Source organism: Natrix helvetica, assembly GCF_964273705.1.
Source record: "Natrix helvetica genome assembly, chromosome: 14".
In the NCBI taxonomy this organism is placed as follows: Eukaryota; Metazoa; Chordata; class Lepidosauria; order Squamata; family Natricidae; genus Natrix; species Natrix helvetica.
In genome coordinates, this window is record NC_138564.1 from 10,465,841 (window position 1) to 10,480,234 (window position 14,394).

At 46.0% G+C, this 14,394-nt stretch overlaps 1 protein-coding gene across 1 annotated transcript in view; it reads right to left on the bottom strand.

Annotated features, from left to right (window-relative positions):
- Nucleotides 1–14,394, bottom strand: part of PLBD2 (phospholipase B domain containing 2) — a 43,042-nt gene that overhangs the window by 27,358 nt on the left and 1,290 nt on the right. The window contains 10 exon segments of the mRNA XM_081966206.1: nucleotides 1,845–2,007; nucleotides 3,296–3,448; nucleotides 4,332–4,403; nucleotides 4,945–5,040; nucleotides 5,825–5,985; nucleotides 7,180–7,274; nucleotides 7,637–7,851; nucleotides 11,379–11,479; nucleotides 12,292–12,453; nucleotides 12,718–12,811. Of these exon segments, the coding sequence (XP_081822332.1) occupies nucleotides 1,845–2,007; nucleotides 3,296–3,448; nucleotides 4,332–4,403; nucleotides 4,945–5,040; nucleotides 5,825–5,985; nucleotides 7,180–7,274; nucleotides 7,637–7,851; nucleotides 11,379–11,479; nucleotides 12,292–12,453; nucleotides 12,718–12,811 (1,312 nt within the window).

Consider the following 14,394-nt stretch of genomic DNA (forward strand, 5'->3'; position numbering starts at 1 on the left):
ATTATTAACTGCGAACGAAAGAGAGAACGCTTTCCCCTTTCTTTCAAGAAAGCCAGCTCATGGGTGGAATCTGCGCCCCCAAAAGCTCCATGTAGGTCGTTAAATTTAGGCTCGCAGTCCAAGCCCGGCCTGCGGGAGGTTAAGACAGGAAAACTTAGCCCCAGTGAACTTGGATGGGCGAGAATTTCCAAAGATCCGGCTGCCCCATGTGAGAAATATTGCAATACGGAGAAGAGCTCCACTGGAAAGGAGGAAGGTCGTCCCAAGTAGGCCCGCTGACGGCCAGGAAGCTGTAATTCTTCATCATTTCGAAAGAGGTCACCTAGAAAGAGAAAAAGGCAAGTTTGGTTTAGGAAGAACTTCTCCGATTTTAGCAACAGGCATCTGAGGCCAAGCTAGATCCAGGAACGCTTAGGGAATTTCTGGAAGCTGGGCATTCCAGACAAGTCAGCCATCAACAGACACAGAGAGATCAACCACGTTTACACGCCATTCAAAAGAGAAGAAAGCTAAGGAAACCAAAGGAGAAAAACTTAACTTCTCCACAACCAACAGCAAATAGCACTTAAGACTACCTGTGTCAGCTTTTCAATGGGAAACATGCACTCCCCGATTAGCTGCATAAAGTGATTTGAAAAGTTTCAGTTCTCTGACTTTAGGGACTAAGGAGGTTTGCTGATGTCTTCCTTTCCCTTTCTTCCCTAGGTTAAGCTGGTTTTGAACTTGAAAAATTGGATTAATGTCCTGAAGCATCACTGAGTGGATTACGCGGGACGACTCAAGCATTTCCCAAGTGACTTCTAGCTCTCTTTTAAAAAGGACAGATGCCCTCAACTCCAAGAATACCACAGCAGGAAGGCATTGTTGTGGCCCACCAGTGGCCTGTGGAGCTGGCAGCAGATTCGGACAGTGAGGAGGTTGGAGAGGAACATGGGCCAGTCCTGGAGTCTGGGGAAGGCTCTGATGAGGGCTCCGCATCGGAGGCAGAGAGGTGGCCAGAGCCGTATGCCAGTTATCAGCTGCCTTCAGAGTCAGACATCAGTGAGGCAGAGGAACAGCTGGAGCCTGTTCCCAGTGTGTGCATGCGCAGAGTTGCCAGCTGAAGGGAACAGCTAAGGAACAGGGGTCAACTTAGGAGGAAGGCCACAGATGAATGATGAATGGTCCCTTCCAGAGGAAACAAAAGTGGAGCGGAAGGGGAGTGGAGTTTGCAGGAGACCATTCGTTCGCTTCATTGGTTGGTGACTCTCCATGCCAAGTTTTGCAGAGATCGGCCTGGCAGCTCTCCAAGCCAGAGAAGGTCTGTGCCTGTAAATCCTCCCTTGAAAGACTTTGCTGGAGGTGAATGAGCAGGATTCACAGCAAATTAATAAAAGGGGTTTTTTGTCAGGACAAGGAGTTTGCTTCAGGCTCTCGGGAAGCTTCGGTCAGAACAGGAAGAGGTAGCAATCTGAAAGGGGCCACATGGCAGTGGCTGACATCTTGATTTTTCAGACACACAAACACACACGCACACACGGCAAGAAACTCAGCCACAGAAGGACGATCTAGGCAGAATTGGCTTTGCTGTGCCTTGCATCCAACTGTTTTTTTCCTTCAGTTCCGTGGCAAAAGAACGAGAGAGAGAGAGTAAAAGGGGAGATGTTTGTTTGACTGCCCAATCTATTCCACAGCCCTGGGAAATTTAATCAAACCTGGTTAGTTTATGAACCCGAGCGAGATCAGACAAGGAGATTGATACAACCCCCAAATGTTTGAAAACTTTTGAGACTTCTCCTCTGCCTGGAACGTCCCCTCTTCCTCTCGGTCTGAGTTCTCTCTCTCCTTCCCCTATGGCCCCTCACCTTCATATCGGTGCCCCCATGGTGCCGCTGGTAGAGAGCCCCAAAGGGGTAGGTGCCATTTGCAGGATTGAGATCAGAGCGGGCAGCGATGGCATTTTCTCCGTTCTGGGGTGGGTTGCAGCCTTGGCACTGGGACAGAGGGTCTTGAGGGAAGTTGTTGAACCTAGGCAGAAGAAGAAGCGCAAAGGTAACCCAGGTTCTCATTTGTCTGTCTGTCCGTCTGTCCACCGTCCATCTATACCTATCTATCTATCTATCTATCTATCTATCTATCTATCTATCTATCTATCTATCTATCATCTATCTATCTATCTATCTATCTATCTATCTATCTATCTATCTATCTAATCTTTTATATTTCTCTTTCTATATTTCTCTTTCTATCTCTATCATCTTTTTCTATATCTATCTATCATCTATCTATCTATCTATCTATCTATCTATCTATCTATCTATCTATCTATCTATCATATTTCTCTTTCTATATTTCTCTATCTATCTCTATCATCTTTTTCTATCTATCTATCATCTATCTATCTATCTATCTATCTATCTATCTATCCATCCATCCATCCATCCATCCATCCATCCATCCTCTCTCTCTATCCTATCAATCAACTCTTTTTCTATCATCTCTCTTTCTATTCTATCATCTACCTATATCAACATCTATCTGTCTGTATATCTATCAATCCATCCATCTTTTCACCCGTCCTCCATCTATCCATCTACCATCTATCTATTATTCATTGTCACAGTTTTCTCTATTATCCATTTCTATCTATCATGTATCCAGTATCTATTTACCATCCATCATCTATCTATTATCTATCTATAATCTATCATCTATCTATCTATCTATCTATCTATCTATCTATCTATCTATCTATCTATCTATCTTTTCTCTCTCTTTCTATCATCTATCTATTCTATCATTACCCATATCAATATATATCTTTCTGTCTATCATCTATCAATCCATCCATCTTTTCATCCATCCACCCTCCTATCATCTATCTATTATTCATTGTCACATTTTTCTCTATTATCCATCCATTTTTTTCTATCGATCTATCATGTATCCATCTATCATCTATTTACCGTCCACCCATTTATCCATCTATCTATCCATCTTCACATTTATTCATCCGTCCATCGTATTCATCCCAACATCAACTGGCTGGAGAATTCTGGGATTTGAAGTTCACACAGCTTCAAGGTACCAACTTCGAGAAACACCACTCTAGATGATCCCCAAGAATTTTCCAACCCTGACATTCTATGATTCTATGTGCTGCTTAAGCCAATGTGTTAACCACCTTGCTCCACGAATGTGCTGTATACTTGTCATGTTGGCTTCCCGTCGCCCAGAATTCATGTACAAAGAAATATTACCCAAAGGTCTTTCCTTAATGTGCAGACACCCTGGGCAGGACAAATGAACTTCTAACCTCATCAATTGGATCATGGAATCTATATCCCGTATAAGTGTTTGGTTACGCCGGAAAATTTGTGCTCGGGGAGTCTTTTCATAGGTGAACCAGTCCCCATATTTCTGAACCAGTGCTGGGAGACCGCTGGTGTTGAAGATATCTTGGAAATACCTAAGGGCAAAAGGAACAATTGTCTAAGAATGAATTGGCAGCTTTGAGGGATCTTGCTGATGTATGAATTCTTCAATTCTGGGCCTCTCCAGAGCCTTGAGCGTGGAAAATACATGCTCCATCTTCTAAGTTGCAAACCCTCATCCCTTCCAAACCTCAAAAGGAGGGAGGGAGGGAAGGCGGAAAGGAAGGAGGCAGGGAGGGAAGGAAGGAAGGAAGCAGGGAGGGAAGGAGGCAGGGAGGGAGGAAGAAAGGAAGCAGGGAGGAAAGGAGGGAAGGAGGCAGGGAGGGAAGGAAGGAAGCAGGAATGGAAGGAAGAAAGGAGGCAGGAAGGGAAGGAAGGAAGCAGGGAGGGAGGAAAGGAAAGAAGGAGGGAGGGAGGGAGGGAAGGAAGGAAGGAGGCAGGGAGGGAGGCAAGGAAGGAAGGATGGAGGAAAGGAGGGAAGGAGGCAGGGAGTGAGGGAGTGAGTGAATGAATGAAGGAAGCAGGGAGGGAAGGAAGGATGGAGGAAAGGAAGCAGGGAGGGAAGGAAGGATGGAGGAAAGGAAGGAAGGAGGCAGGGAGTGAGGGAGTGAGTGAATGAATGAAGGAAGCAGGGAGGGAAGGAAGGATGGAGGAAAGGAAGCAGGGAGGGAAGGAAGGATGGAGGAAAGGAAGGAAGGAGGCAGGGAGGGAGTGAGGGAGTGAAGGAAGGAAGGGAGGGCAGGAAGGAAGGAGACAGGGAGGGAAGGAAGCAGGAAGGGAAGGAAGGAGGGAGGGAGGGAAGGAGGCAAGGAAGGAAGGATGGAGGAAAGGAAGGAGTGAGTGAGTGAGTGAATGAGAAAGGAAGGAAGGAAGGAAGGAAGGAAGGAAGGAAGGAAGGAAGGAAGGGAAAATCCTTACGGCACATTGTAGCTTGCCCAGTAGCCTTCTTGGTACAACAGTTTGGTCATGTCGGCAGTAGTCACCATTCCCCTGGAGAGACAGGAAATAAAGGGGAAAGGCACCAACAAGCATGATTCAGGTAGTCCTCGGCTTACAACAGTTCATTTAGTGGCCATTCAAAATTACAACGGCGTTGAATAAAGTGACATAGCCATTTTTCACACATGACCTTTGCGGGCATCTCTATGACCCTGTCATGATCCTTGGCAATTGGTCCGTACTTATGATCATTGCTATGACCCAAAATCACATGAACCAACCAAAGAGAGCACCAAGGACCCCACTGCCGTTCTCCTCCTCCTCCCAACCCCCCATCCCTTCTAGAATTGATGTTGTTACCTAGTTGGGTAATGAAACGTTTGCAAGAAAACCACCAAGCTCAGAGAACACCAAGGACCCCACAGTCTTCCTCTTCCCCTCTTCCTTCTCCTCCTCCTCTCCACAAACCTCCCTCCCGTCTAGCACTGATGACGTTACCTAGTCTGCATAATGAAACGTCTGCAAGGACCCCACAGCTCAACCCTGAGTTACCAATATTCTCCTTGATTAAAATAGAGTTTGCAACCCTTACGGAAGCTGTTCCAGGACAGTCAGGAGGCCACGCTGGGGAGCAATCTCGCCGGGGACAAAAGATTTATAATCCACAATCATCCATTGGTTATTGTACCTGTGTCAAATGAAAACAAGTGTAAGAGGAGAACATCTTACGCCGCCCCGAGTCCTTCGGGAGAGGGTGCGGCTAAGAAATAAATATATTATTATTATTATTTTATTATCTATTGGAAGTGAAGAGTTGGCAAGGTCCCTTTTGGTTATATCTGGTCTTAAGAACTCTCTCTCTTTCTGTCTCTCTTTCTCTTTCTCTCTCTCGCTCTCTGTCTGTCTCTGTCTCTCTCTCTCTCTGTGTATGTGTCTCTCTCTCTGTCTCTCTCTGCTTCTCTCTCTTTGTCTCACTCTCTGTCTGTCTCTCTGTCTCTCTCGGTCTCTCCCTCTCCCTCTCTGTCTCTCCCTCTGTCTCCCTCTGTCTCCCTCTGTCTCTCTCTCTCTCTCTCTCTCTCTCTCTCTGTCTCTTAGGTCCAGATGAGAGATCCTGCAGAAGGTCAGGGAGAATAAGAAAGTCAAGATCCTGTGGGTCGTCCAGTTCCAGATGGACAGAGAAGATCTTGGCTAACCAACCAAACAGACATCGTGGTAGTTCTCCGTGACCTTCTGTGGAGTCAAACATCTGGACCTAAGAGGCTCTAAGCCCATATTCTCTGCAGATGTTTCTGGACACCATGCCAGCTACTGGGTTGTGCCTTCAGGGTACAGGCCAGTCCTCGTCTTACAACCGTTCGTTTTGGTGATCATTTGAAGGACCAGAAGACAAGGGTGATGATAGAGGCCCTGTTCAACCCCAAAACTCAAGACCTTCGCCATGGCATAGGTGTTCTTCAGGAGCCCCAACTCACGTGCCACTGTTGAACTTCTCAAAGATGGTCGCCCATTCTGCCCCAGTCCTTGCTAGACGGTTAGCCACAACGTTACGCAACCATTCCAGCACACTGTTGTCAGGTTTGATGAGTTTCCAAAGGTTACTGTTGCTGTTTCCGATAGTCGTTTCCAGACTCACCTGAAGAAAGAAAATATTCTGAGCATCTCCCCTTAATTAGATATTAAGCAGTCAGGCCCACATAGGGATTCTTTAGATCACATAGATATTACTTTTTTATTTAATTACCAGCTGACAACCTGGCGTTGCCCGAGTATTTATTTACAGGGCGAAAATGTCCGGACCAAACGTAATTTCTAATGTTGGATTTTCCCCCTTACCAGAGGGAGCCCCGTTGTGGAGTACTGTGAAGCCGTTACTTCACTGGGCTGCACAGTAGAAGCAATTTTATGGCAGTACAGTAGAAGCCATTTTAAGGCACAACAGGCTGTATCTTAAGAGAACACACACCCCGGGAAGTTTTAGGGGTGTCTTAAAAAAGAGAAGAGAAGATAAAATATGGGATGGGATAGGAGGGAAGGGAAGGGAAGGGAAGGGAAGAGAAGAGAAATACGGGATGGGATGGAATAGAATTCCTTATTGGACAAATGTGATTGCACACACAAGGTATTTGTCTCCAGTGCATAAGCTCTCAGTGTACATACAAACAACCAAGTGATAAGTCCTAGATCATAAATCATAGTTACAGTCATTAACCATAAGATACAAACCATAAGTTACGAATCATAAGATATCAATAGGAGGAGATAGTAGAAAAGATGAGAAAAATGATAATGGCAATACAGTTTACTACTCTGCGTAAACTTCTTATGCCTGTCTTGTGGAAATTAAGCGTTTAATTTTTAATTGTGTGTGTGGGGGAGTGTCTTAGCCCAAGCAGATATATTCTCCTACCATTTTAAATTATTCCTTTTTTAAGGCTGTTGAATAACTGTGTGAACTGGTTGGGGGGAGGGGGGGAGGAATCCTTCTGATCTGGATTAAATCCTCAGGAAGTGGCATGAATTTAAAAATGAACTGCTTCAGCACCCTGGACAGCAATTTACCTGGATTTATGACTGCAATGGGGACCGGGAATTCTGTTGCTAAGCGAGATGGTTGTTGGGTGCACTGCGTCCAATTTCACGACCTTTTGTCCCCGCAGTTGTTCGATAAAACACACGGTCGTTAAGCGAATCAAACTTCCCCTCTGTTGGCTTGGCGAGAAGCCAGTTGGAACGGTTACAATGGCGGTATTTGTGATCTTGGGACACTACAACCCTTGTAAGTATAACGCTGGTTGGCAAATACTCACCAACAACTGACCCCACTTACCAATCCGCTACTCGAGATGTAGAAATCATCGCCGGAAAAGATAGTGCCTGGATACGAGGAGAAAGCTTGGGTGTGACCAGGAATTGTGGTATCACCTGAAGAACATAAGGCAAATGTCGGTCAACGGCCATCTGCAAACATGTATTCCAGTCAACCTCCCCTTCACAGAGAGTCCTCGTCTTACAACAGTTCATTTAGTGACCCTTCAAAGTAACAAGGGCCCTGAAAATAGTGACTTAAGGCTGTTTTCCACACTTGCGACAGTTGCAGCATCCCCGTGTTCATTCAGACACTTGGCAAATGACTCATATTTATGACGATTGCAACGTCCCGGTATGGAGTGATCCTGAGGTCAAACACAACCCTGATGTGGTCCTCAATGAGATCGAGTAGATGACCTCCAAGGTCCTTCTTACTCTATGTTCTAAATGCTTCGATTTTTAAATTTTCCACTCACTGTGAGGTGAAGTCCGAAATGGAAGAGTATACTTTTTGAGAATGCGCAACATGGATTCGTAATTATTCCATGTGTCGTGCGACACCAGGAGATCCCGATTGCCAGGTAAAAGTTTGATCAGGGCTGAGCAGGATCCAGAGCCAAAGCTGTCTTCGTCTTCAGGTTTATCGAAGGCTGATTCCAGGTCTTCCAGATCACCGCCCAGCTGGAACAAGCTAGAAGAAGAAGAAAAAAATTACAGAATCACAAGAAGAGACCTCGGAGGTCTTCTAGCCCAACCCGCTGACCGAGGCAGGAGAATTTACTCCGTCCCAGACAACCTCAGACTTCCTTCACTTATCCGGGAGAGAATAATGTTGGCTTAATTTATAGGATTCAGATTAAAAAAAAAAAATCTAAGCTATCTTGCATAAATAAAGCGGGATGGTCATTGCAGGTAACCTGGATTAGAAGGACTGCTTAGTAGGAGACAACCAGTGTGGCCTAGTGGTTAAGGCAATAGGCTAGAAAATAGGAGAGTGTGAGTTCAAATCCTGCCTTAGCCATGAAAGCAAACTGGGTGACTTTGGGTGAATCACCAGGAGACTCTGAGTTCTACTCCCGCCTTAGCCATGAAAGCCAGCTGGGTGACTTTGGACCAATCAATGGGAGATCGTGAGTTCTAGTCCCGTCTTAGCCATGAAAGTCAGCTGGGTGACTTTGGACCAATCAATGGGAGACCGTGAGTTCTAGTCCCGCCTTAGCCATGAAAGTCAGCTGGGTGACTTTGGACCAATCAATGGGAGACCGTGAGTTCTAGTCCTGCCTTAGCCATGAAAGTCAGCTGGGTGACTTTGGACCAATCAATGGGAGACGGTGAGTTCTAGTCCCGCCTTAGCCATGAAAACCAGCTGGTGACTTTGGACCAATCAATGGGAGACGGTGAGTTCTAGTCTTGCCTTAGCCATGAAAGTCAGCTGGGTGACTTTGGACCAATCAATGGGAGACGGTGAGTTCTAGTCCCGCCTTAGCCATGAAAACCAGCTGGTGACTTTGGACCAATCAATGGGAGACGGTGAGTTCTAGTCTTGCCTTAGCCATGAAAGTCAGCTGGGTGACTTTGGACCAATCAATGGGAGACGGTGAGTTCTAGTCCCGCCTTAGCCATGAAAACCAGCTGGTGACTTTGGACCAATCAATGGGAGACGGTGAGTTCTAGTCTTGCCTTAGCCATGAAAGTCAGCTGGGTGACTTTGGACCAATCAATGGGAGACGGTGAGTTCTAGTCCCGCCTTAGCCATGAAAACCAGCTGGTGACTTTGGACCAATCAATGGGAGACGGTGAGTTCTAGTCTTGCCTTAGCCATGAAAATCAGCTGGGTGACTTTGGACCAATCAATGGGAGACGGTGAGTTCTAGTCCCGCCTTAGCCATGAAAACCAGCTGGTGACTTTGGACCAATCAATGGGAGACGGTGAGTTCTAGTCTTGCCTTAGCCATGAAAACCAGCTGGTGACTTTGGACCAATCAATGGGAGACGGTGAGTTCTAGTCCCGCCTTAGCCATGAAAACCAGCTGGTGACTTTGGACCAATCAATGGGAGACGGTGAGTTCTAGTCTTGCCTTAGCCATGAAAGTCAGCTGGGTGACTTTGGACCAATCAATGGGAGACGGTGAGTTCTAGTCCCGCCTTAGCCATGAAAACCAGCTGGTGACTTTGGACCAATCAATGGGAGACGGTGAGTTCTAGTCTTGCCTTAGCCATGAAAGTCAGCTGGGTGACTTTGGACCAATCAATGGGAGACGGTGAGTTCTAGTCCCGCCTTAGCCATGAAAACCAGCTGGTGACTTTGGACCAATCAATGGGAGACGGTGAGTTCTAGTCTTGCCTTAGCCATGAAAGTCAGCTGGGTGACTTTGGACCAATCAATGGGAGACGGTGAGTTCTAGTCTTGCCTTAGCCATGAAAATCAGCTGGGTGACTTTGGGCCAGTCCCCTCACTCAACCCAACTCGCTCCACAAGATTGTTGGTGGGGGGGGAAAGGGAAGAGGGAGGAGTATCAGGTATGTTCACAGCCATGAATTATTTATTAAAAAATGAATAACCAAAGGTGTGATACAAATAAACAAATAGAACACGTCAGTAAGTTACATATTCTCAAAGGGAAATTGCTCCAAAGTAGATAAACCAGAAGAGTTATCCTAAGAAGAAACCATACATACATACATAATAGAGGTTTCCAAACTTGAATTAGGCAGGAAATCTATGACTCCTTCCTCTCTAAAACTATTTAATAATGGAGCAACAGAATGGGAAGGGACCTTGGAGGTCTTCTAATCCAGCCCCCTGTTCAAGGAGAAACCCCTGTATCATTCCAGACAAATGTTTCTCTAATCTCTTCTTAAAAACCTCCAGTGATGGAATAGCCACAACTTCCGGGGGCAACTTGTTCTACTGCTTCCTTGTTTTCAATGTCAGGAAATGTCTCCTTAGTTCTTTGTGTACTTTGTCTCCGCCAACTAAGCAAAATATTTTCTGCTTGGTTGTCGATCCGCAGCCTCCCCGGCCTGCTTATGCAATCCCAAATTCCTGGAAAGTTTTCAGGGCAAAGAGAAGGTTGCTTCTGACTCAGAATGTCTGCATTAGGCTCCATCCTTATCTCCGGGGCGATAAGCAGTTAGATCAACACAAGAAACTTTTGAAACATCTCAAAATCCAAGGAAGGCTACAATCTGCGTGCAAAAAAGAAGAAATTCAACTCCGCAGAACATCGAATGTAGAATAACAGGGCTGGAAGGGACCTCGGAGGTCTTCTAGTCCAGGGGTCACCAACCTGGTGACCACTAAATTCATAATTTTAAATCCCGCGGACCACTAATATGATCTGCCTAATGACTGACTGGGTGGGCGTGGCTAGGTGGTCATGTGACAGGGCAGGCATGGCCAACTCAATGTCATTTCATGTTGAGGGGAGCCTTGCCAGTCTCTACTCGCTACTCCTCACCTGTCCTCCCGGGCTCCTTAGGGCCCCAACAGGAAGCAGATGCTGGAGCTAAGCAGCCACCATGAGAAAGAGTTGGCAAAACAGCTCCGTTTAAATTGGATCTGGCCGAGAAGGAGGCTCAGCAGAAGCACCTCACTGAGGACTAGGAGCATAGGCTTTCCAAGCAGAGGGAAGACCCGCGGGAGTGCAAGGCCAGGGACCGGCGCCTGGAGGCTCAGCGGGCTGAGATGATCAGCCAGTTCCAGGCCAGGATGCAGTCCCACTGGAACGAGGCCCTCTGGCTCTTCCCCACCAGCGGCGCTTCCCTCCAGCCTTCACCCAAAGCCCCCCACCAGGAGGCTGAAGCAGACCCCAAGTCGGAATTTCTGCCCCCCTCCGACCCACACAAAAAGACCCCGAAGGGGGAGATTCTCTGCAGCAACGCAATCCTTCACTGCACGTGTCCGTCCCAGGGGCCGTAGTTTGAGGACCCCTGATTTAGTGCCATATCAAAAATGCAAATAATTTTTCAGTGGACCACCAACCTTTTCTCATGGACCACCAGTGGTCCATGGATCACCAGTTCGTGACCGCTGCTTTAGTTTAACCCCCTGCCCATGGAGACCCTATATCATTCTGGGCAAACGGCTCTCCAGTCTCTTTTTATTTTAAGCCAGTGGTGACACCTTTAAGACTTGTGGACAAGTCTGAAGTTTGAAACTTCAACTCCCAGAATTCCCCAGCTGGCATGCTTCCTCCCCTTCCTCCCTCTGCTTACAGAAAGCCGAAAGAAGCGATGGAGAATCTGCCCGTCGGGAAGGAAATCTGACCATTGTACCCATCCTCCAGTCCTTTCAACTGCAACAGAACGAGGCGAACCTGGACATTTGGAGGGTCAACAGAGAAAGGCATCAGTCATAGGGGACGGCCTCAGAGAAAACACGTAGCAAACATGAGTAAAACATGAGCGTCATCTGGGGAAACGGGTAAGGGTGAGGAAGAAACTCAAGATTGACCCGCCTTGATCCTTTCATGGGATCCTCCCTCCTGTCCTTTGGGGATGCGGAAAACAAAGCAGGTGTGGAAGAGAAGGTCCTGGAAGGACGTTAACCCATAAAATGGAGAACATTGTATATATGTATATGTATGTATACATGTACATATATATGTTTTTGTAGCTTTTCAAGGGTGTAGGTATGCTGGACTTGTTGTATTTGGGTCTTTTCCCGTGTAAGATTGAGATTGTCTTGGCAACGTTTTGGCGAGGTCTCACTCGCCATCTTCAGGCTGGTGTTTTCGGCTTAAAACGTGGTCGGAGCTGCCGTCTTTCTATAAGTCTTGGTATGTGTGTGTGGAGTACTGGCTTTGTTTCAGTATACAACCTGTTCATGATAAAACCACACAGCCAATCAATCCACTTACTGAAACAAAGCCAGCACTCCACACACACATACCAAGACTTATAGAAAGACGGCAGCTCCGACCACGCTTTAAGCCGAAAACACCAGCCTGAAGATGGCGAGTGAGACCTCGCCGAAACGTTGCCAAGACAATCTCAATCTTACACGGGATAAGACCCGATTACAACAAGACCAGCATACCTACACCCGTGAAAATCTATGAAAACATACATATATATACATACATATACACACACACACACGCACACACACACATACATACATACATACCTGATACCAATAAGGAGAATCCATTCCTTCCTCTTCAATCTGTTGCTCCATCCAATCCAAGTTGGCTTCAATGTAATTTTTCAACTTTTGGCAATAGTCCGTCTGGTAGGTAAACGGCCCGCAGTAGCTAACCATGGTGTTAATCCAATGCATATATACCAGCTGTAAGGCACGGAATAAATAAATTTTAAAAAGGCAATTGACAAGGCTAAATTCTTCCCAGAAAATCCTGGATTTTCTAGAATTCTGATTTATACCCTTACTCAAGTCAGTTCAGGCTGTGGTTTCTTTGGTGCAGCCAGCTACGTCTGCACCGGTGTTTCTTACCCTCCGCCGATTTAAGATGTGTGGACTTGAATGTGGGAAAACCTACCACATGCATGAGGCCCAAAGGTTGGATTTTGTAACTCCTGGTGGTGAGCTCACCTGCTCAGACACTGCGGCTTCAGCCACCCCGGCTGCGTAAGCCTGAATGCTGTCATTATATTTCTCATTGGTTGTTAAATCCAGTGCTGCCCATCTGGGAGAAAGAGAGAAAAAGCAGGCAAACAAGAAGTGAAAGGGGGAAAAAATGCATTCTTTGCATTATTATATCCTAGCACTAGTGCAACAGCCCTTAATTCCAAATGCGGCCTGACCAGTTGGATGTTTCAGGCTTCTAGTCCTCAGCGTGAAAACTTGTCTTTTCAGTTCTCGCCACTCAGCATAACTCTGGAACGCCTCGAGCAATTTCAAGCAAACTTGGTACACAGGTGACTTACTCTCTGGAGAAAAATACTGTGGGGGTAAGACACCCTAACACCTCTCTCTTCTCTTCTCTTCTCTTCTCTTCCCTTTCTCTCCTCTTCTCTTCCCTCTCTTATCTTCTCTTCTCTTCTCTAACACACCCCTAAACCACCCAGTTTTTGTGTTCTGTTAAGATATAGCCTGTTGTGTCTTAAAATGGATTCTACTGTACTACCGTACTGGCTTCTACTCTACAGCACAGTGGAGTTGCCATGGTAACGGCTTCACAGTACTCCACAAGGGGGCTACTTCTGGTAAGGGGGAAAATCCAACATTAGAAATTACACTTGGTCTGGACATTTTCCCCCTATAAATAAATACCAGGTTATCAGCTAGTGTATGTATGTATGTATGTATGTATGTATGTATGTATGTATATGTATGTAATGATGCAAGCAAAATTGCCGGGCCAGGAAATACAAAGGGCATATATATATTGCATAGTTTCCTACACGACCTCGCCATTACACTCTGTACGGGTTTCAAGCTTCTAGTCCTCAACGTGAAAACTTGCCCTTTCTCTCCCTTCCCTACTGTATACAAAATTCGCCTCTTTGCTTTCGTAGCACGGTCGTAGCCCCTTCGATTTCTGACAAAGTCTTTCTAAAAGGCGTCTAGTTAGTTTGTGTGGCTGTTTGCTGTTTGCTGCAAGGAGGCAAATTGCTGGGAGGCAGAGGCCAAAGGGTGGGGGGCTGCATTCGGTGTATAAGACGCACCCAAAGTTTCACCTTCTTTTTAGAGGGTGGGGGAGTGCGTCTTATACTCCCCCCAAAAATACGGGTAAATCTCGTCAAGTTAATTTGCAAGGAACTGTAGCAACACAGGAAATGAAGCAGCATAACACAGAATTGCTGAATCAAAACTCTCGTAGCTTAAAGGGACACAGGGGGGGAAAAGAAGATAAGAATATTTGCCTATTTTCCCCCCCAGCAAATGATGAAACGGGCCTGCTTAAGCAGAAAATAAATACCAAAATCTTTCTTTTTCTCTCTCTTTTGGATGTTTGCTGAAAGAAAAAGTCTTTATAATTTATGGATTTGAAAATGAAGAAAGGTGGGGGCCTGTTTTTAAATATTAGTCTCAATGCTCAATTTGAATTTTAATTGCATGCCACCCATTATTACTCTGCAGAGTGAGCTGGGTGGCATATAAATTTAATGAATGAAGGGGAAGAAGAGACTTCTCACTTAAGACAAAAGAGATAAGAACAATGCAATTATGGGAAGCGTGTGTCTTTGTGTGTGTGAGAGAGAGGGAGGGAGGGAGGGAGGGAATTAAAAAGATTTTCACCCCCAGGCTGTTGTTCATCTTGGGTTT